Source organism: Pelophylax lessonae (assembly GCF_965119305.1).
Source record: "Pelophylax lessonae genome assembly, chromosome: 11".
Lineage (NCBI taxonomy): Eukaryota > Metazoa > Chordata > Amphibia > Anura > Ranidae > Pelophylax > Pelophylax lessonae.
Genome location: NC_138778.1, coordinates 28,907,650 through 28,932,061, shown reverse-complemented (window position 1 = coordinate 28,932,061; position 24,412 = coordinate 28,907,650). Strand labels below are relative to the sequence as shown.

The 24,412-nt window shown below is 41.6% G+C and overlaps 1 protein-coding gene across 4 annotated transcripts in view; it reads right to left on the bottom strand.

The window, feature by feature from the left end:
* The window catches only part of CACNA1G (calcium voltage-gated channel subunit alpha1 G), a 384,890-nt gene that overhangs the window by 146,462 nt on the left and 214,016 nt on the right, over window positions 1–24,412 (bottom strand). For all 4 annotated transcript variants that reach the window (XM_082272484.1, XM_082272486.1, XM_082272485.1 and 1 more), the window contains exons 2-4: window positions 24,068–24,180; window positions 20,787–20,920; window positions 9,031–9,128 (exon numbers count right to left, since the gene is read on the bottom strand). In XM_082272484.1, coding sequence (XP_082128610.1) covers window positions 9,031–9,128; window positions 20,787–20,920; window positions 24,068–24,180 — 345 coding nt within the window. The remainder of the gene's footprint in view (window positions 1–9,030; window positions 9,129–20,786; window positions 20,921–24,067; window positions 24,181–24,412) is intronic.

Genomic DNA, 24,412 nt, shown 5'->3' with positions numbered 1-24,412 from the left:
CTTTGCTGCTATAACAGCTTCAACTCTTCTGCTGGGAAGGCTGTCCACAAGGTTTAGGAGTGTGTCTATGGGAATGTTTGACCATTCTTCCAGAAGAGCATTTGTGAAGTCAGGCACTGATATTGGACGAGAAGGCCTGGCTTGCAGTCTCCTCTCTAGTTCCTCCCAAAGGTGTTCTATTGGGTTGAGGTCAGGACTGTAAAGTACCTCTATCCATGTCTTTGCGCACTGGTGTACAGTCATGTTGGAATAGGAAGAGGCCATCCCCAAACTGTTTCCACAAAGTTGGGAGCATGAAATTGTCCCAAAATGTCTTGGTATGCTGACGCCTTAAGAGTTCCCTTCACTGGAACTAAGGGGCCAAGCCCAACCCCTGGAAAAGCAACCTCACACCATAATCCCCTTCCACAAAATGATTTGGACCAGTGCAGAAAGCAAGATCAATAAAAACATGCATGAGCGAGTTTGGGGTGGAGGAACTTGACTGGCCTGCACAGAGTCCTGACCTAAACTGGATAGAACACCTTTAGGATGAATTAGAGTGGAGACTGCAAGCTAGGCCTTTCTCCAACATCAATGCCTGACCTCACTAATGCGCTTCTGGAAGAATGGTCAAACATTCCCATAGACACACTCCTAAACCTTATGGTCAGCTTTCCAAGAAGAGTTAAAGCTGTTATAGCTGCAAAGGGTGGCCCAAATCGATAATGAACCCTATGGACTAAGACCGGGATGCCATTAAAGTTCATGTGCGTGTAAAGGCAGGTGTCCTAATTCTTTTAGTAATATAGTGTATATGCAAAGTGCTACCTGTAATAAATAAATGTCCTCACTTTTTTCACTTCCTGTCTTGGAAGCATTTCAGACATCTCAAAAAATTTCCCAGCAAAATTGAAAAATTATCCAATTATTAATCAACAATTTGGGGCCATTTCTAGACCCAGTGATGTTATCACTGGGCCTCTGAGATTTTTTTTTGCATTGTAGGCAGATCATGGCTGGTGGGAGAGGCTTGCAGGGAGCTTCTTGAGACATCACAGCACCCTGCCTCAGTACACTTCCTTGGGCTGGCTCTTGGGAACAGTTATGCAAATATCAAAATGCCTTGATGGGTGGATGCCTGTCTGTATTTGCATGCAGACCAAGCTAGGTAATGCCCACATGTGATGCTGCGCCTCAATGGTTAACCTCCTTAGCGGTATTCCTGAGTGTGGCTTGGGGTTCATTTTCAGTACCAAAAGCAGTAACCTCGAGCCACACTCGGGATTACCCCAGAATCATACTCGCCTTCCCTGCGATCCCCCGCCGTCCTCCCCGCCATCCTCCCACCGACCTCAGACTCTCTCCCCGCTCTGTGCTCAGCAGATGCCGGCACTTGCCTTCCGGTTCCCTTCCCTGCGAGCGTTGCGACGCAGGGGGGTGGAACCGGCGGCAAATTCAAAAATGTAAATACAGAAATGACATGATACAAAGTTGGAGGCCATGCATGCTCATGCCATCACACTGCCTCCACCATGTTTTACAGATAACATGTGATTGGATCATGAGCTGTTCCAAGCCTCCTCCACACTTTTTTCTTATCTTAGTTTTTATAATCTTAGTTTCATCCGTCCAAAGAATGTTTTTCCAGAACTGCTCTGGCTTTTTTAGATGTTTTTTGGCAAAGTTTAATCTGGCTTTTCTATTCTTCAGGCTTATGAATGGTTTGCACCTTATGGTGAACCCTCTGTATTTGCTCTCATGTAGTTTTCTCTTGATTGTAGACTTTGACAATGATTTGCCCACCTCCTGGAGAATGTCCTTCACTTGTCTGGATGTTGTGAATGGGTTTTTCTTTACCATAGAGAGGATCCTGCGATCATCCACCACTGTCTTCTTCCATGGATGTCCAGGCCTTTTTATGTTGTGAGCTCACCAGTGCATTCTTCTTTCCTAAGGATGTACCAAACTGTTGATTTGGCCACTCCTAATGTTGCTGCTATTTCTCTGATGGATTTGTTTTGTTTTTGAAGCCTTACAATGGCCGGTTTCACTTGCATGGACAGCAACTTTGGTTGCATGATGTAGGTTCACAGCAATAGATTCCAAATCCAAATATCACACTTAGAATCAACTCCTGACCTTTTAACTGTTTGTTTGATTGATGAAGAAATAAAGAAGAAGTAGCCCACACCTGGTCATGAAACAGCTTTTGATTCAATTGTTTACTTTTGGTCCCTTAAAAAAGGGGGGGGGGCTAAATGTATGTAGTATTGTTTTCTGAAATACCCCAATGAAATAATATACCACATTTTGGCCACTAGTTGGAGCTAGTGATATAGGAGTCAATCTAATAGAAAAAAATAAGGAAAAATTTCATGCAGCTTGATAGAATACTTCTGATGTTTGGCTGACCATTGGTTTATAAAAGGATCCCCTTGTGTCCCTGTCTGGGAGATTCACAAACTCGTGATTTTGGATCGGGGAGGCAAAAATCCAAAATTATGGGTTCTCACTAGAGTATGGCTGGATTAGAACATAAAACTTTCACTTTGAAGAGATTTACCCACTTCCTGTGAAAGGAAGTGGGGACATTTTCTCAGCAGGACAAACAATAAACCGACAGGAGTGTTTTAACCCTTCCCTACTCTGTTCAAAACTAACAACAAAGTTTTTGCTTTCCAAAAATGTTTACCCTAAAGTAATATATTGTGGTTTTGCACATTATTATTGTTAGGACTGAAAAAATACAATTTAGGTTGGGTGAATAAGTTAGGTAAAACTTTTTTTTTTTTTTAGTTAGGTGAATGTAAAATGCCCTATATACAGTACATTTAGTATTTTCTACTTTTAAGTCAGCGGGTGAAGCTCAAACCTTTTTATGTATTTTCAAACCTTTTGGTATCTGCTTCGTTTACAGAGCTCAATAGATCAAGCAGGCAGGTGTTTATGGTTTTTCAAACATATTTAGGCTCATATTTGTAAAATGGGGCATTCAGTGTGTGGGACATTTATAATGGGAAACTATTAAGGCTTATGTAGACAGGTGTTGTTTTCCTACTTTTAATGAGCTCTTGAAAGACATATCATAAACGGGTTAGCATATTTGCTAGTCACTGTAATGATGCAGTTTTGATGACAGGCCAAGGCTGAGCTTTTCTTTGTGTTGAGTTTTCTTCAGGTCCCATTGAGATGTGTTTGCATTGCAGCCATAGCAGGCCAAACATGGCTTTTTGTTGCGTTTTGTGTTCAAATGCATGTGTTGAATCAGTGCTGTATTCATGCTGATTTATTATACAGACACTATGTATATATATATATATATATACACATACACATCTATATATATATATATATATGTATATACATACATACATATATATATATATATATATATATACATATATATACATAAATACACAGTTTCTCACAGAAGTGAGTACACCCCTCACATTTTTGTAAATATTTTTTTTATATCTTTCCATGTGACAACACTGAAGAAATGACACTTTGCTACAATGTAAAGTAGTGAGTGTGCAGCTTGTATAACAGTGTACATTTTTTTGTCCCCTCAAAATAACTAAACACACAGTCATGAATGTCTAAACCTTTGGCAACAAAAGTGAGTACACCCCTAAGTAGAAATGTCCAAGTTGGGCCCAATTAGCCATTATCCCTCCCCGGTGTCATGTGACTCGTTAGTGTTACAAGGTCTCAGGTGTGAGTGGGAAGCAGGTGTATTAAATTTGGTATTATCGTTCTCACTCTCTCATACTGGTCACTGGAAGTTCAACATGGCACCTCATGGCAAAGAACTCTCTGGGGATCTAAAAAAAAGAAATGTTGCTCTACATAAAGATGGCCTAGGCTATAAGAATATTTCCAAAACCCTGAAACTAAGCTGCAGCACAGTGGCCAAAACCATACAGCGTTTTTTACAGGACAGGTTCCACTCAGAACTGGCCTTGCCATGGTCGACCAAAGAAGTTGAGTGCACTGTGCTCAGTGTCATATGCAGAGGTTGTCTTTGGGAAATAGACGTATGACTGCTGCCAGTCATACGTCTATTTCCCAAAGAAACTTTGGGAAATAGCCAGCATTGTTGCAGAGGTTAAAGGGGTGGGGGGGGGGTCAGCCTCTCAGTGCTCAGACCGCCCCACACTGCATCAAATTGGTCTGCATGGCTGTTGTCCCAGATGGAAGCTTCTTGTAAAGATGATGCACAAGAAAGACCGCAAACAGTTGGCTGAAAACAAGCAGACTAAGATCATGGATTACTGGAACCATGTCCTGTGGTCTGATCAGACCGAGATAAACTTATTTGTTTCAGATGGTGTCAAGCATGTGTGGCGGCAACCAGGTGAGGAGTACAAAGACAAGTGTGTCTTGCCTACAGTCAAGCATGGTGGTGGGAGTGTCATGGTCTGGGGCTGCATGAGTGCTGCCGAAACTGGGGAGCTACAGTTCATTGAGGGAACCATGAATGCCAACATGTACTGTGACATACTGAATCAGAATATGATCCTCTCCCTTCAGAGACTGGGCCGCAGAGCAGTATTCCAACATGATAACGACCCCAAACACACCTCCAAGACGACCACTGCCTTGCTAAAGAAGATGAGGGTAAAGGTGATGGACTGGCCAAGCATGTCTGCAGACCTAACGGCATCCTCAAACAGAAGGTGGAGGAGCGCAAGGTCTCTAAAATCCAGCTCTGTGATGTCGTCATGGAGGAGTGGAAGAGGACTCCATTGGCAACCTGTGAAGCTCTGGTGAACTCCATGCCCAAGAGGGGTAGGGCAGTGCTGGAAAGTAATGGTGTCTACACACAATATTGACACTTTGTGCCCAATTTGGACATTGTCACTTACGGGTGTACTCACTTTTGTTGCCAGCGGTTTAGACATTAATGGCTGTGTGTTGAGTTATTTTGAGGGGACAGCAAATTTACACTGTTATACAAGCTGTACACTCACTACTTTACATTGTAGCGGAAAGTGTCATTTCTTCAGTGTTGTCACATGAAAAGATATAGTAAAATATTGACAAAAATGTGAGGGGTGTATATATATATATATATATATAATCCATCACGTATTCAGTATATATGTTTATGTCTTTTTTTTCAAAGAAAATATGTAGAGAGAGACTGCAAGTTCTTCGTAAAAAAAAAGATAGTCCTGATATATCTAAGACAAATCAATCTATACAGTATGTTTTTTGGTAAGGCAATTCATAATGTCTCCTGTTGCCAGTCAGACCCCTATTGCAAATATAGTCAAACTGAAATCAACACTGAATAAATTATAGGCACCCTGGGGGAGCTCAGTCCACCCGGGGAAATGTAAAACAGTCTGTCATATGCTCAGACAAAACCATGACGCTCTCCAAGGCATGTTCCATATTAAGCAATGAAATTTCTTAAAGAGACATCATAACTTTTTTCTAAACATTCATTAGTTAGCACATGCAAGTTACCAACTATCACACTTTACTGTAGAAAGTTATTTTCTGGCATAGCTACCAATGCTTGGTTCACACTGCTGTGACCCCAAAGTTGTGTGACTTGTAACTTGCTTGCTACTTTTGTGATTTAACATTGCAGTGAATGGCACTCAAGCCCAACAAAGTCGCAGTAGAGTAGTGCAGGGAACCTTTTTTGTTGTTGCTGAAACTTGATTTGCATGGATAAAGATGGCAACCATTGAAGTGAATGTGTTTTGACTTTATGTGTCACAAGTCGCATGATAAGTCACAGTAATGTTAACCAGGGCTAAGGCTCCTTCAGATTTTGGACTATTAAGAGTCTGGAGCCTTTCTCAACTATTTTACATTTAAGGACCCCTTGATCATGTTGGCAGGAACATTACCCCCCAATGTGACCAGTATCATTTGAAGAAAAGCTGTACTTTTAAAAGCCTGCCCAAAACACCTTTTTCCGACCCTTTCCATAAGGGCTTTTTCACACCAGGTGCATTGAGCTCCATTGATCAGCTAGATCAGCAGTCTCCAAACTGTGGCCCGGGGGCTGGATGAGGCCTTTTGCTTACCTTTATCTGGCCCTTGGGGTACTAGTCCATCCACTGACACCAACAATGGGGCATAATTCTTGTCACTGGCACCAACAATTGGGCATTATGCCTCTCACTAACACCATCAAAAGGGCACAATTCCTCCCACTGATACTAATGATGGGACACAATTAGTCTCGTTGAAATCAAGGATGGGGACTTTTGCTTCCATTGATACAAATGACGGGCCACTATCCCTCCTACTGACACCAGCGATGGGGCACTATTCTTCCAGTGACACCAAAAACAGGGCATTGTTCACTCCCACTGGACGCCAAGAAAATGTTCTACTCCCACTTGCCCTAGTCCGGCCCCCTAAAGTCTGAAGAACAGTAAACTGGCCCTTTGTTTATAAAGTTTGGAGACCCCTGAGCTAGATCATCGTAAGCCAGCCATAGATGGTTAGAATCTCAGCTGGTTCAGCTAGGACTGGCAAAGATTTGAACCATCTATGGGCTGATTATACCCAAGTCGATTCAAACAATTGACTTGGGTACAACCAGCATGTCGGATTTTTAGGATGCAATTATTGGCATCCGCTGTAGCCTCTAGCAGTAATCACTGTGTTCTCCTGGAAGGGACAGTGCCTAGCGTCCCCTGCTGGGAGAACTCAAGAGCTCCGTGTTAATGGGGGAATCAAGTGAAAATCGCATAATCTATGGTCAGCTGTAGACTTGACGCTAGAAATTAATGAGAAAAATTCTCCTTTATGTGCCCTGTTCTTATTTTTTTAATGATCTTCTAATTTCACATCATGTTTTAGTCCTGATGAAGAGAATGACCAATGGTCCCTGAAATGCTCTGGCTGTAGAACTTAAGTTATATGTTTGGAATAGCACCTCAGTTTATCTTGGTGTGGAGCTTCAATTTTTTCGACTCTGTTATTGCTTCTATGGTCCAAGGTTACTGTTCCAGCTACTTGGTTCACAAGAACAGCCCACTTATTACCCAGATGCCCCTTTGGGACATCACAAGAATGTTTTTGCCTAATATATCAATAGCACTGAAAATCTACCTAAGGCTCCAGCATCAGCAATTTGCTTTTTCAATTTTGGACGAGTGGCTGTGTCTGTCCCCATAGACTCACATGGTCTGCCATCATGCAGCCCATGCAATACCCAATACTTCCAGTTATGAGAAGCATGTGACTCACTCACCATCTGTCCAAATGGCAGTTGGTGCTTGGTGAATGGGCACCACATATGGATGGAGAAAGAGTCCATAGCGCACCACAATGATGTGAGTTGCGGTGGGCTGTGATATGATTCAGCAAGCCCTATTTTTTCATGTCTTAAGGTTCATTGTAGCACATTCAATTTGAATTAGCTTCCTAATGAGGCATGCCGAAACACATTTTAGTGCTGTGCCTTTGGAGTGTGAACAGGCCCTTAATCCCCTAATATTCTGCATATGTGGTAGAGATAAAGATGCCTCCTGAGACTCTAAAGCAGCATTTCTCAACCCTTTCACCCTAAAGCAGGGATCTCCAAACTTTCTAAAGAAGGGGCCAATTTACTGTTCTTCAGACTTTAGGACTGTGGCCATTGGGAATAGAACTGGTCCCGGCACCAATGGAAAAAAAACAATGCCCTGTCTTTGGTGCCAACAGGAGGAATTGTGCCCTATGGTTGGGGTCAGTGGGAGGGATTGTCCCATCATTGGTGTCATTGGGTCCAATTGTTGGTGTCACTGGGAGGAAATGTTCCTCTTTTTTGGTGTCAGTGGGAGGAATAGTACCCCATTGATGGTGTCACTGGGTGGAACATTGACCCATCATTGGTGTCAGTGGGAGGAATTGTGTCCTGTCATTGGTGTCATTAGGCCCAAATGATGGTGTCATTGGGTCATTAGGAGGAATTGTGCCCCATCGTTGGTGTCATTAGGACCAATTGTTGGTGTCATTGGGTGATTTGGAGGAATTGTGTCCCATCGTTGGTGTCATTGGGAGGAATTTATCCCCTTCCCTGGTGTTAGTAGGGGGTAGGGGGACCTATGTCCCACTGTTGGTATCAGTGGATGAAATAGGGCCAGATAAAAGCAGGGAAAGGGCTGCATCTGGCTGCAGTTTGGAGACCACTGCCCTAGAGGAACCTTTGAAATAATTTTTTGGTTTCAGGGAGCCCTACTAGAATCAATCATTGGGGGGTCAGTTGGAAAAATGCCCTTACAATGGTGACTTATGGAACGAATGCTGCCCTTACAGTAGTGGCCAGAATGCCACCCTTACAGAGAGGTAGATCATCAATGTCCTGCAGCTGGCTGGCGTTGATCCCGGGACTATACAAGCACCATCAGATGGGAAGTCAAGTAGTCAAAGCTCAATGAACCTCTAAAAACCTCTGGAGGAACCCAACAGTTCCATGGAACCCTGGTTGAGGATGGCTGTTCTAAAGACTTTGTGAAGATTCAACATGGTTGACGTATTACTCCTCAGTGCATCCTTTGTTTACTGAATGCTTGAAGCGTTTCCTTTTGTGGCTGAATAATAGATCCAATACAAAGAGGCAAGCAGTAGGCTTATTACTAAAATGAACCAGTATTTTGTCCATGAACACAATAGAGAAGGTTAATTTTAATGAGGGCAGCTTATAAGCACCTTTCAGCTTCCAGAAGGGAAGCACCATGAAAACGTGGAGCTTACACCAGGTTGAGGATTCTTTGCTCACCTTTATGGATGGGCAAGCACCAATGCCAGCAAGTGGAAGGAAGGTCAGTGAGTCACATGCTCCTCATACCTGGAAGTATTGGGTATTTTATTTAAAGGAAAGGTGAAATTTTGCTGCTTGTGAGGCCCTGCCATGGCAAAGCATAGATTAACTTTAGGGTGGCCCTTAAGTGAGACAAATAAAGAAATAGAAAAAAAGAGCTGGACTTAAGCAATCATACAACTACAATATGTTGAAGCAATTTTCGTACTATGCTTAGATTCTATTTTGCATGCTATTACATGAAATAAGAGTGTTTCTTTAAGGGAACTTACTTGGCACTCGGTTAATGGCTCTTAGAGGACGTAAAACTCTGACTGTGCGTACGGCGGAGAAGCTGACATTTTGAAGATCCAGAGAATATTCCAGCATCCTAAATACAAGAACATACATAGGATACATTAGGAAACGAATTGCCACAATGACCTTTGCTAATATTAATTGGTTGCTCCTGGTTTGCTGGTTTCTTGCTGCTTTATTGGATGCCAAAATATTTATTTGTAGAATAAAAAAAATTAAGAAGAAAAGTGGACCAATTAGCTAAATTTTAACTCTACAGAATACAGTATTTAATGTTTATCAGCTTAATATACAGATAAAAAGAGTATAAGCAAGCTATTTCTCCTAAAAGGGAAGTTTCGCTTTAAGCCCTCCCCCCTCCCCCCCCTGTTCTTGTGCTTTTGGCTGCCCATGGTAAATGTGTCAGTGCTGGGGACCCGAAGACCGACAAAGAAGCAATTCGGATGAGCACTGGATCCCTGGACAGGTGAGTGTCCAGGGTAAGTTCTCAGCCAGCATGAGAAAAGTATATTTTGACAGCTGTCAAAAATTGGCCGTAGCCCAGCATCCTGCACTGCCTCGTGGTAATCTCTAGATGATAATGGGAGGAGTGGGCGGTGAAAAGGAGCAGGAACGCGTTTCAAAAGGGACAATCCTCCTTACACAAGGCTGAGGATTCTTTGCTCACCTTTATGGATGGCCAAGCACCAGCACCATCATGTGGACAGAAAGTGAGTGAATCAGAATCTTCTAATGCCGGCTTGAGGAATATGAGCTACTGTCGCGTACCAACAACCTGACGGTGTCCACGCGTAATCCCTGTGCTGTTGTCAAGATTTTTACACATAAGTGTGCTTTTTTTGTCTTTAATACATGTATTTTATAATGCCAATGGGGATCCTGTGCTGCTGTACTTGTATCTTTTAAATTGTTTTAAGCTTAGCCAATGCAAGTGTCCAATTATGAGCTTACCTAGAGTTCAGCTTTAAGAATTAACAGACAGTATAATGTGCAGGGCAGGCAACTTTATCAGCAAGGCTATGCCAAAATTTACTAAAGACAAAGAGGGGTTTTACAAAAAGAAATAAGATATTGCAGAGGATACAACAGTGTAAAATGGCGTAGCTAGCAGAAAGATGGTTTTAATCAGGGATAATAGGCCTAACTGGTGTATGCCTAACTTTTTTTCATACTATGAGGGAAGACGGTTGGGATATAATGTGAAATGGTTTAGAAGCACCCTGTTCTTATACTTTATTTTCCTTTCAAACAATACAGATGCATGCTTTAAACAAAAGGCAGCTTAAACAGTTGTCTAGCACTGTAGACACTCAGTGGTGGATGTTTATTGCTGCAGTGCCATTTGTACACAGCACTGCAGAAATCACCCTCGGGTCATCAGACAAATTGGTTCACAGGCATAGCTGATGCAAGCAACAAAGATATACTAAGAACAAAAAAGGCAGCAAATTGGGTGACTGCCCAAAGAGCTACCAATCAAAATTAACCACTTGCCTACTGGGCACCTTCACCCCTTTCCTGCCCAGGCTAATTTTCAGCATTCAGCACTGTCACACTTTGAATGACAAGTACACGGTCATACAATACTGTAACCAAACAATTTTTTTTACAGTTTTTGAGACAGATAGAGCTTTCTTTTGGTAGTATTTAATCACCACTGGGTTTTTTTTTTTCTTGCTAAACAAATGAAAAAAGACCGAAAATTTTGAAAAAAAAGTTTTTCTTAGTTTCTGTTATATAATTAATTTTTATTTTTCACTGATGTGCATTGATGAGGAAGCACTGATGGGCACTGATAAGCGTCACTGATAGGCGGCAATAATAGACAGCACTGATAGGCATCACTGATAGGCGGCACTGACAGTCATCACTGATGGGCACTGACAGGCAGAACTGGTTGGTAGCACTGGTGGGCACTGATTGGCAGCACTGGTGGGCACTAACAGGCAGCACTGGTGGGCACTGACAGGCAGCACTGGTGGGCACTGATTGGCAGCACTGGTGGGCACTGACAGGCAGCACTGGTAGGCACTGCTTGGCAGCACTGGTGAGCACTGACTGGCAGCACTGGTGGGCACTGTTGGGGCTGCACTGATAATCAGGACACTGATGGTCAGTGCCCTGATTATCAGTGTAGATGTACCCTGTATGGATTTGCCAGTTATCGGCTCTCCTCTCCTCACACGCTATCAGCCTGAGGAAAGTTCTGCAGATAACTGTAAAATCCTGTTTACACTGTCATCGGCTGTAACTGGACACAGCTGGTCACATGGTAGAGAGCCGCTGTGATTGGCTCTTTACCCCAATCTGTAATTAGCTGTGTCTGGCGAGGATGCAGCAATCCCAAATCACTGCCAATGCGTGCCACCGAGAGTACGCAGGAAGACGTCATATGACTCCCTCCCAACAATGTGCTACTGCGCTGTAGCCGTCATTTGCCTATAACGCGGTCGTGAAGGTGTTGAAGTACAGTCTCTTAACTGACACAAATCTCCCACTTTGGCATTTGTCGGTTTTCTCTACAACAGCTTCCAATTCACTGACACTATGGCTGCTCAGTTCCCCCCTTTTATAGCGAGGGGACTTATCCCAAATCCCCCTTACTAGCCCTTCTAAGTGTGCTAACCATAGCCATACAGCGCATTATGGTTTGAAAAAAATTCTCCCAAAACTGAGAATCTCAAAGCATGATAGTGGCGACCTGGAACCTCATTCAGATTATTGGCTCTGAACTGTGACGTGGTTTACTGCTGTGAGAGGGGTTATTATATATATATGTTATGGGGGGGTAATGTACAACTGACCACCAGTGATGCAGGGTGGGGTTTTTAATGTCTTTTTTTTGGGGGGGGCGGGTTGTTTTTTTTTCGCTATCCTAAAGCAGGGATCTCCAAACTGCGGCCCAAGGGCCAGACGTGGCCCTTTGCTAGTCTTTATCTGGCCCTCGGGGCACTATTCCTCCCACTGATATGTGGCACTATTCTTATAATTCTTCCACCGATACCAATGATGGGATACTATTCCCCCTACTAATAGGGGCACTGCTCCTTTCTCCTATTGACCACCAAACCTGAGGCCATATTTATTTTCATTAATGCCGAGCCCGGGACATTTACTGCCCCTGCGGGCCACAATCCGGCCCTCCTAAAGTCTGAAGGATAATAAACTGGCCCTTTGTTTAAAATATTTGGAGACCCCTGTCCTAAAGGGAAAAGAGGAAGAGCCTTATTTTATTTCCCTGGCATGTATGGCATCTTTTATTATTATTTTTTAAATTATTGATAGAAACTTTCCCAACCAGCTTCTTCCATGGCTAGAATCGGTCTTCCTAATAGGAAGATACCTTGTGATTTAGCACGTTCCTACAGCTCGTTAACTTTCTAACGCTCCAGACATCCTTTGGACCTGGACTTTAAAAGAACCGAACAAACATCCAGTCCATTCCAGGAAAATTCCAGTTCATTAGCGACAGCTCCCCATGTACTCCACGCTAGTCGGTAAAACAAGAGATCTGAGGTGCCTCATGCCTCAGGAACACCACACTTTTGGCTGTGTCAAGCTGAGTTTTATGTGGATTCTTCGCCACGGCCAGCAGATTCTTGTGTGCTGAAACAGACTATAATTTGAACCAGGTGTCTGCTTTTCACTTTTTTTTTTTGTACAGAGAGAACTGCAAAGGAAAATGTCACTTTCCGTTTTTTTTTTTTTTTTACTTTTAAGAAAATAATACTATATTTCCTTACAGAGATGGCTAACACCTCGTGTTTAAAGGAAAAATCAAAGGCGTGAGCCAAATTATTCAGACTACACACTCTACATGTCTGTGGTTAGCACCTACCATGTCCTGGGAGTGACCTTGCGGGAGAGCACGTCAATGATTCAATTAAAGAGGAACTATGGCATAATTACAATGCTGGATGTTGTGTCAACCCCTTCGTGGCCAGAGGTCAGCGGAGCCTAGACATCGAGACCGGATTTAGCCGTATGGTTAACTTGCCAATGAGTCTACCTCTAACGTGCCTACCTAAATCATTTTAACTTTTTTTTTTTTTTTTTTTAATGGACATATTTTATTTTATTTAGCTTAGTGTTTTAACCACTTGCCGACCATGCTTTTTCTGTAACTTTTTTTTTTTATAAGTTCAAATCAGTATTTTTTGCTAGAAAATTACTTATAACCCTTAACATTATACATTTATTTTTTTAGGAATAAAATGGCAATCGTTACAATTTTCCAATTTTTGGGGAAAAAATACAGTTTAACGAATTAAAAAAAAAAAACAAAACACAATATTTACCCCAATTTTTTTTTAGGTAATGTAAAAAATGATGTTACGCCGAGTAAATATATACCTAACATGTCACGCTTTAAAATTGCATACGCTCATGGAATGGCGACAATCTACGGTACTTAAAAATCTGGCGATTGTTGCAATTTTGTATGTCACTTGTTTCCAATTTTTTGTGAAAAAATACAGTTTAACGAATTAAAAATAAAAACAAAACAATATTTACCCCAATTTGTTTACATAATGTAAAAAATGATGTTACGCCGAGTAAATATATACCTAACTTGTCACGCTTTAAAATTGCATATGTTCATGGAATGGCGACAAACTACGGTACTTAAAAATCTGGCGATTGTTGCAATTTTGTATGTCACTTGTTTCCAATTTTTTGGGAAAAAAATACAGTTTAACGAATTAAAAAAAAAAACAAAACACAATATTTACCCCAATTTTTTTTTACGTAATGTAAAAAATGATGTTACGCCGAGTAAATATATACCTAACTTGTCACGCTTTAAAATTGCATACGTTCATGGAATGGCGACAAACTACGGTACTTAAAAATCTGGTAATCTTTGCAATTTTGTATGTCACTTGTTTCCAAATTTTTGGGAAAAAATACAGTTTAACTAATTAAAAAGAAAACAAAACACAATATTTACCCCAATTTTTTTGCGTAATGTAAAAAATGATGTTACGCCGAGTAAATAGATACCCAACATGTCACGCTTTAAAATTGCATACGCTCATGGAATGGCGACAAACTACGGTACTTAAAAATCTGGTAATCTTTGCAATTTTGTATGTCACTTGTTTCCAAATTTTTGGGAAAAAATACAGTTTAACTAATTAAAAACAAAACAAAACACAATATTTACCCCAATTTTTTTGCGTAATGTAAAAAATGATGTTACGCAGAGTAAATAAATACCTAACATGTCACGCTTTAAAATTGCATACGCTCACGGAATGGCGCCAAACTACTGTACCTAAGAATCTGGCAATTGTTGCAATTTTGTATGTCACTTGTTTCCAATTTTTTGGGAAAAAATACAGTTTAACGAATTTAAAAAAAAACAAAACACAATTTTTTCCCAAAAAATTGGAAACATGTGACATACAAAATTGCAACAATCGCCAGATTTTTAAGTACCGTAGTTTGTTGCCATTCCATGAGCGTGTGCAATTTCAAAGCGTGACATGTTAAGTATCTATAACTCAGCATAACATCATTTTTGACATTATATAAAAAAAAAATTGGGGTAAATATTGTGTTTTCTTTTTTTTTTTAAATTAGTTAAACTGTATTTTTTCCTCAAAAATTGTAAACATGTGACATACAAAACTGCAACGATCACCAGATTTTTAGGTACCGTAGTTTGGCGCCATTCCATGAGCGTGTGTAATTTTAAAGCGTGACATGTTAGGTATTTATTTACTCGGCATAACATAATTTTTTACGTTATATAAAAAAATTTGGGTAAATATTGTGTTTTTTTTTTTTTTTTTAATTTGTTAAACTGTATTTTTTCCAAAAAAATTGGAAACAAGTGGCATACAAAATTGCAACAATTGCCAGATTCTTAGGTACAGTAGTTTGGCGCCATTCCGTGAGCGTGTGCAATTTCAAAGCGTGACATGTTAAGTATCTATAACTCAGCATAACATCATTTTTGACATTATATAAAAAAAAAATTGGGGTAAATATTGTGTTTTCTTTTTTTTTTTTAAATTAGTTAAACTGTATTTTTTCCTCAAAAATTGTAAACATGTGACATACAAAACTGCAACGATCACCAGATTTTTAGGTACCGTAGTTTGGCGCCATTCCATGAGCGTGTGTAATTTTAAAGCGTGACATGTTAGGTATTTATTTACTCGGCATAACATAATTTTTTACGTTATATAAAAAAATTTGGGTAAATATTGTGTTTTTTTTTTTTTTTTTAATTTGTTAAACTGTATTTTTTCCAAAAAAATTGGAAACAAGTGGCATACAAAATTGCAATGATCACCAGATTTTTAAGTACCGCAGTTTGGCGCCATTCCATGAGCGTGTACAATTTGAAAGCGCGACATGCTAGGTATCCATTTACTCAGCGTAACATCATTTTTTACATTATATAAAAACATTGGGGTAAATATACAGTTTAACACATTTAAAAAAAAAAAAATATTTAAAAAAAAAACAATATTTACCCCAATTTTTTTATATAATGTAAAAAATTATGTTTCACCGAATAAATAGATACCTAACAAGTCACGCTTTAAAATTGCACCAGCTCATGGAATGGCGACAAATTACGGTACTTAAAAATCTGGATAGGTGACGCTTTAAACTGCTTTACAGGTTACCTGTTTAGAGTTACAGAGGAGGTCTAGCACTAGAATTATTGCTCTAGTGTTCGTAGCGATACCTCACATGTGTGGTGCGAATACCGTTTACATATGCGTGTGCGATTTATATAAGCGTTCGCTTCTGTACGCGAGCACGGAGGAATGAGGGTGCTTTACCTTTTTTTTTTTTTCCTAATTATTTTATTTATTATTTTTTTTTACACTGCCCGTTTAATTTGTTAAAAAAATTTTTTATCACCTTTATTCCTATTACAAGGAGTCAACAAGGCCTATGATGAAAGGTACACCATTCCTACTGTGAAACACGGAGGTGGATCGCTGATGTTTTGGGGATGTGTCCTAATTATTTTATTTATTTATTTTTATTTTTTTACACTGCCCCTTTAATTTTTAAAAAACATGTTTTATCACCTTTATTCCTATTACAAGGAGTCAACAAGGCCTATGATGAAAGGTACACCATTCCTACTTTGAAACATGGAGGTGGATCGCTGATGTTTTGGGGATGTGTGAGCTACAAAGGCACAATAAATTTGGTCAGAATTGATGGTAAGATGAATGCAGTATGTTATCAAAAAATACTGGAGGACAATTTGCATTCATCAGCCTGGAAGCTGCGCATGGGACGTACTTGGACATTCCAACATGACAATGATCCTAAGGCCAAGTCGACCTGTCATTGGCTACAGCAGAATAAAGTGAAGGTTCTGGAGTGGCCATCTCAGTCTCCTGCCCTCAATATCATTGAGCCACTCTGGGGAGATCTCAAACCTGCAGTTCATGCAAGACAGCCCAAGAATTTACAGGAACTGGAGACTTTTTGGAAGAATGGGCTGCATTACCTTCTGAGAAGATAAAGAGCCTCATCCACAAATACCAAAAAAGACTTCATATAAATATTTTTTAATTTTTTAATTGCAAAAAACAAGCAATATAATTTTTTAAATTGCAAAAAATTTTCTGAATTTTCTATTTTTTAATTGCAAAGAACAAGCAAAAAAAAAAAAGATTTGATAAAAATGTAAATACCAATTTTATTAAACATTGTAGTAAAAACATAGAGCTGATGTGAGCTCTATGTTTTTACTACAATGTTTAATAAAATTGGTATTTACATTTTTATCAAATCTTTTCTTTTGCTTGTTTTTTGCAATTAGAAAAATAGAAAATTCACAAAATGTTTGCAATTTAAAAATATTTTTCAGGCCCCCAAAGTCCCACTTGGAGGTACTTTTTATCTCTGTTTTGCCCAATCAGGGATCGCCTTGTCTTGCACTGCTTTACATGAGTTGGGGGCTAAGATCGATGGCCTTGGAACCCGAACCTAAATATAGATGATTTTTTTGTGTTGCAATTGATGTGATTATTGTGTGGCTGTGTTGCAGTTGATGCCATTATTGTGTTGCTGTGGTCCCCGTAGGATATCTGGTTGGTGGGTAGGCAGCTTCCACACACCAAAGAGTCTAAATAGCCCCCCATGGGTTATGTTGACAAAATTCTAAAACAGAGGTTGAAGCGCCACATCCAGAAGTTTAGGTCTGAAATTACGTTTATTCCAAATACTGAGTACAATATCCAACACGTTTTGAGGGACCTGACATCACCACCTTCATCAAGGCTTAACAGAATATAAACTGCATAGTCTGGAATTAAACGCAAAAACGATATACTGAAACGTGTGGGTATACACTACAACACAGTAATGTTTAGCCTCTGGTTTAAAAAAAACAGGATATTTTATGTCCTGTAGACCCAACCAGAAGTGAGGGAATTATACCTGATCCTTCATTCCACCAGAAAACAAAGCTCCCTCCATGGTCCACCGGTGGACTGTTCCTGGTCTATGGAGCCTTCTCTGAGCTTGGAGACAACGTCAACGACTAGACAACGTCCAATGGATAGAAAGAGCGGAACCCACCATAGACCACCATAATCTCTGTTGGACTTCCAGCCAACCTTTTGTGGACCAGTTGGGTACAGCTCTACGCAGTGCACAGGGCCGGATCAAGAGCATCACGGGCCCAGCGCTGAGGACCCCGGAAGACGCTTCCATGGAAACAAAAAAAAGCAAAAAAACACAAAAACTATTTTAATAAAACAGTCAGGAACAGTCCACAGCTCAAGACTGCTGGAGTGCAGGGGTGCCGGACCCATCTTATGCTGGGAGGATTAGGTAAGTAAATATCCTTTCTTCTCTCCCCTAGACAAAAAACGAGCAGTTAACTTGTGCAGTGTGGGCACAGCCCCAGTGCATGGGAACACTTTTTTTTTGGCTTTAAGCTCCAGTCCCTTTGCCTGGGCTTAGATATTGCTCTCCCTTGCAGGCAGTGGGAAGCATTTCCTCAGTCTCTTCTCCCCCAGTGATCAGACTGTATACATAGTACCTTAGTAGTAAGTCACATGGAGAGAGGCTGCAACATGGGCTTATTTGTGTTCAACATTTGTAAGCATAGCCAAGAACTGCACAAGCCCCAGGATTTACAAAATTGTGTCATCTCTAAACAGGCATCTCCAGAGGCGTAACTAGAACCTTCAGGGCCCCGCTGCAGGAAACCATGAAGGGCCCCCCCCCCCCAGACCCCTGGCTGGGGCCCTTTTCTTCATGCCTGGGGCTCTTCCTACTGATCCTGGGGCCCTTTACTCTCAAGGTGGTGGAATGCCAGGGCCCGGTCGCAAGTGTGACCTTTGCTATCCTGGAAGTTCCCCCACTGGTGTCAGTAGTTTTTATGTTTTATAATTTTTTTTTTTTTTTACAATGTCACTGACTATGACTCTGTCCATTCAGAAAAGGAAGGAGCTGGTTACATATTTACCGACCCCTTCCTGGTTCTCTATTGTGACACATCCCCTGCAGGAGAGGGAAGGGAGCAGAGTGGGGGGGGGGGGCAGGGGAGCACACAGGGGCCCAGAGATGGCAGAACACAAATGAACTGGATAGGAGGAGTGACGGGGGCAGCATACAGAGGAACCAATCTCCTCCATTATCCTCCTGCAGCACAGTAGGGGGGGGGGGGCAGGGGAGCACACAGGGGCCCAGAGACGGCAGAACACAGGTGAACTGGATAGGAGGAGTGACGGGGGCAGCATACAGAGGAACCAATCTCCTCCATTATCCTCCTGCAGCTACAGGAGGAAAAGAAGGACAGTGATGTTTCTACATGCTGCACAGGGGAGCTGCACTGGCCCCCTGGGGCATGGGACCCGGTTGCAATTGCAGCCCCTGCAACCCCTGTAGATACGTCCCTGGGCATCTCAGTCCAGGAAGAGGGTCCTCACCCTGGGGGATGCCTGAAAAATATGGTGTCCTTCTGAAGATAACGGCAGATGAAGTCATTGTCAGTGGAAGTACTGTGATATCTATAACAAATGTAAGTGGTTGTAAACCTCAGACATGAAATATGAACAAAGTGTATCCTTCTATAGCAGGGGTCTTCAAACTTTGGCACTCCAGTTGTTGAGGAACTACAATTCCCATCATGCCTATTCATGTCTGTGAATGTCAGAGTTTTACAATGCCTCATGGGATGTGTAGTTTCGCAACAGCTGGGGGGCCGCGGTTTGAGGATCCCTGCTCTATAGTGTGTATGTGTCTCAGACTAGAGCACTACATGTCATATGTACTGCAAACAAAGAAAGGGCGCACCGGCCTAGCGCATTATCCTCAATATAGGATTTATTAGTAAAACATATAAAAATGACTACTCAAAAACAATGGTATAAACCAGCATATCAAATCCAAATGTCAGGAGCAGTCCATGTAAGTATCCACTGTCCTTAGCGGATAACGGCTGACGCATTTCGAGGCTTCGCCTCTTCCTCAGAGCCACTGTGCCATGTCAAACTCACCAGTTTATATAGCAAAGAATGCCCCAAGCCTCATGTGACCTGTCATATGTGTCTGCTGCTTCCTTCCTCTGCTATCAGCATGAGTCACTTCTGACAAGTTTTCCTGACACCAAGAGTAAAAAAGGTGACAGGGGAATGGAGCTCCAGCACACTACCTGTGATTGACAGCCCCAGCTCTGTTCCTTTGTGCTGTGTGTTTCTTCCCTCCTATCAGCAATTAGAGCTCTCCTCACTGTACTCTGCAGAGTGTAGTTTTAGCTCCCCACCCCCTATTTTCTGTCAGCTCAGACAAGCTGTATAAATTCTGGAATTGGATGTAGAAAAGAGAAGACTGCAGATAAACAGGTACAAATTACAAATTAGGAGCATTTGTTTAATCTCTGTGTATCACCCAGGGCCGGCCTTAGGTGTTCAGGTGCCCTGTGCGAGCTAATCCTGTGGCGCCCCCCCCGGCATTTTCTTGTACCTTTTTTGCACTTTATTTGACTTTTCTTTTTTATGATCACTAATAACTTAGCCCCCCTTACATCAGAGAACCCCCACACAGAGCCCCCCTTACATCAGAGAACCCCCACACAGAGCCCCCTTACATCAGAGAGCCCCCACACAAAGCCCTCCTTACATCAGAGAGCCCCCACACAAAGCCCTCCTTACATCAGAGAGCCCCCACACAAAGCCCTCCTTAATTTAGAGCCCCCTACATCAGAGAGCCCCCCTAAACAGCCCCCCTTACATCAGAGACCCCCCCCCCCCCACAGAGCCCTCCCCTCACATCAGAGACCCCCCCCCCACAGAGCCCCCCCTCAAATCAGAGACCCCCCCACACAGAGCCCCCCTCACATCAGAGACCCCCCACACAGAGCCCCCCTCACATCAGATACCCCCCCCCCCCACACTATCACCTAAGGCTACTCTTTCACTGGGTATATGTAAGGGTTTACAGTCACTATACTTACACATCATTTAGCATGCATGCATGCACCTAACATGAAGATATAGAAGGTAGAATATATATATATATATATATATATATATATATATAGCTACAGAAATATAGAAGAAATATCAAATGCTTTATCCACTTTAAGACGCTCTTGTCCCTTTTAAGAATTGAACATTTAGTCCCTAAAATATTCTGCTTTTGCTAATTCCATAAAACCTCATATAAAAATCTCATTACATGGGAATATTACATAAGCAATAAAAAATATGGTAATACCAAAAATAATAGCACTTACCCTGCAATGACTATAAAAAAATCTAAGCGGTTCCAGGTATCTCCCAAATAGCATTTCTTCCCAAATATTCCGAGAGCAAACATTTTGATTATCATTTCCACAGCGAAAAAGGCAAAAATGAAATCATCAAATCCCTGCATTGAGGAAAGAAGATAATTCAAAGACTTAGCAGAGAATAGCTGATAAGAACCAATTAATGCATTTCAAGAGCCCGTTCAGCCTTTGTTTCACAGCAGTGCATATTAAAGATTTTTTTTTTTTTTTTAATAAAGTTCCAAGCAGAAAACACATTAAACCAGAGCAGCCAATCAAAAGTGAACTTTTAGAGATTTGACTACAGTAAGTTGAACCGTAATTGGTTGCTTTGTCCTGGCACTCATTATTGTGATTGGATAAAACTGCATGTGTTTATATTATTAATGTTTTTTTACTTTATTTTTTTTGTATTATATTTTAGTAGGGTGACATATCTTACAGGGAATGTACAGTATTAGGACCGTTCACAACAGAACACGGTGCAGGAAATGCACGGTTGGCACCGCGGCATGGCATGGAGGAGATCAGCCTGTGGCACTGCTGAGGTGTTATGGAAGCCCAGGTTGCTTTGATAGCGGCCTTCAGCTCATCTGCATTGTTGGGTCTGGTGTCTCTCATCTTCCTCTTGACAATACTCCACAGATTCTCTATGGGGTTTAGGTCAGGCGAGTTTGCTGGCCAATCAAGCACAGTAATACCATGATCATTAAACCAGGTATTGGTACATTTGGCAGTGTGGGCAGGTGCCAAGTTCTGCTAGAAAATGAAATTGGCATCTCCATAAAATGAGAGATTACATCTACCGGTAATACTTACTTACGGTACCTTGGAGATATATGAGAGATTACATTTACAGTACTTTGGAAGGGGGGTAGTCTTATATGGCGAGTATAGCCCAAAACCTATGTTTTAACTTGAAAATTAGGGGGGTCGTCTTATACGCCCAGTCGTTTTATATGCCGGAAAATACGGGTACTGAATTTTAGGTTTTCATTAGCTGTAAGCCATAATCATCAAAATTAAAAAAAAAGAAATGCTTGAAATATATCACTCTGTGCGCAACACATCTATATAAAATATATGAGTTTCACTTTTTGAATTTAATGACTGAAATAAAGGTTTTTAAATATGAAATACTGAATTATGTGTTATAAATTCAGGTAAGAGGAAAAGACTTGAAGAGCAGGAGCCATCAGATTACACACTCATCCCCTCCCTCCCTCCCTCCCTCCCTCCCTCCCTCGGGTAGGGGGCATCCTGGCATTTACCAATTTCATACCGGCTGCCAAAACCCATGCCAACAGTGCTGGGCTTGCCAATTAGAAAGTCTAGCATGCTTTGTGTCAAAGGTGAACCCTGTATTTTTTGGTTTCTAATAATAAAAATGTTCAAAAAAAAAAAAAGATTTTTTTTTTTTACAGACTTACAGGTAACCCTATCTAACCTACATTTTTACCAGATGTCTGTAAATTCTTGGCTGGCTGGCAACCCTGCCTTCTAAGAGCCCTGCAGCTGTTCAGCCCCACCCTGAATGGCAGACATATGTAGGCTTATTCAAGTAGTGATGATTTTTTTTCTAGGGGATCCATTTTTGCTGGTAGGATCTATTGATGCTGGCTGCTTGGAGATCTACTGTATTGTTGCTGGAAGAGGTCTATGGTTGCTGGTGGGATCTAATGTTGTTGGGGGAGGGGCATTTTGTTGTAGGGGGTCTATGGATGCTGTGGGGGCTCTGTTGCTGCTGGGGGAATCTATTGTTGCTAGGGCATCAATTGTTGCTGGCAGGGATCTACTGTTCATTGAGGGAGGGGGGTCTATGTTTGCTGGCTGCTAGAGGATCTATTGATGCTGGCTGCTGGGAGATCTGCTGTATTGTTTCTGGCAGGGGTCTATTGTTGCTGGGGGGAGAAACTATTGTAGTTGGAGGGGGGTACTTTGTTGCAAGTGTCTATTGTTGCTGTTGGGATCCAATGTTGTTGGGGAGGTGGGCATTTTGTTGTAGGGGGTCTATGGTTGCTGTCGGGGGGCGGACGGGGGGGGGGTTTGTTGCTGCAGGGGAATCTATTGTTGCTAGGGCATTGGTTGTTGCTGGCAGGGATCTATTGTTTTTTGAAGGAGGGGTCTATGGTTGCTGGCTGCTAGGGGATCTATTGATGCTGGCTGCTAGGAGATCTGCTGTATTGTTTCTGGCAGGGGTCTATTGTTGCTGGGGGTAAACTATTGTTGTTGGGGGGGATCTATTGTTGCTGGTTGCAAAAGATCAGTTTTACTGCTTTTCTTGTTATCATTAACAAATTCCATACTCCATACAAATTACTCAGCAAGTGATACTTAGTTCGGTATTGGGAGGTGGGTGTGGGGTGGAACCAGGGGACGGTGCTCATAGGTGGGTAGGGGGCAGAGACAAGGGGTGACTCAGAATGGGGGAGTACCTGGACCTATTCTCTGAGAAAATAAGCCTTGTTTAGGCCAATGAATCACCTCTGATGTTTCACTGGCCCTCACATCCTCCTGGGAAATCCCAATCAAGTGAAAGTTGCCTGTAAAACCAGTTATTGATCTGTATAGTGGGAATTTCCAGATTTCGGCACACAGGCGCCTGAGAGGGGACATGATAGCAATTTATAAATATCTCAATGGTGATCTCAGCATAGAAAAAAACTATTCAGTCGAAAGGATGGCATGAGGACTCAAGGGCATACAATGCGATTAGAGGAGTAGCGCTTTAACCTCAGGCAACGCAGGGGGTTCTTTACTGTTAGGGCTACAAGATTGTGGAATTCTCTACCACAAGAGGTGGTTTCTGCGGGAAGTATGGTGGCTTTTAAAAGACTCTTAGACTTACATCTCAAGGATCAGAACATTCAGGGGTATGAGAGATGATTACGGCCACACACACCTACACAGGTTGAACTGGATGGACTATTGTCTTTATTCAACCTCACCTACTATGTAACTATGTATAAGATTGATTGTATAATCAGAGCACCCCAGAAATCCAGAGATGTCTATTTAAAAAAAAAATTGCAACCAAAGCTCACATGGTCCAGTTCTGCTCTGCCCCTTCATCTCTCAATTGTCCATCAAATACAAAAAGTGCCCTCAAAAATTAAGTGTTGAGTGGCACTGGCCAGAGTGTGACCATGGTTCTCATAGCCTATATTGACGAAGAGTCAGATCAGCAGGATAGAGAATACACAAAATACCGTTATTAAAGCAGTAAGTCAAAGAAACTGGGCACTTACCTGCAGAATTTTGCAACGCTGGGAATCACAGGCAACGTCTTCACATGGATGGAACATTCCCAGAGTGACACAGTTCAGGAGGATCACCAGCATGCTGAAGCGTTCAAACCAGGTATAGGGCAGAAAAGTCAAGGAAACCTCATAGCAATAAGTTATAGATAAATCACACAGTGAAAGCTGCGCTTGAATAACAATCATAAAAAACGTATTGAATTAAACTGTTTGCATGAAGCCAGCTGCTACACATATGCAGGATAAAACATAAAACATAAAATAAGAGAAGGAATAGCGCTAAAGCTAATCCGAACAGTCCATAGCACTTCATTGCAAGTTGTGGGGAGATGA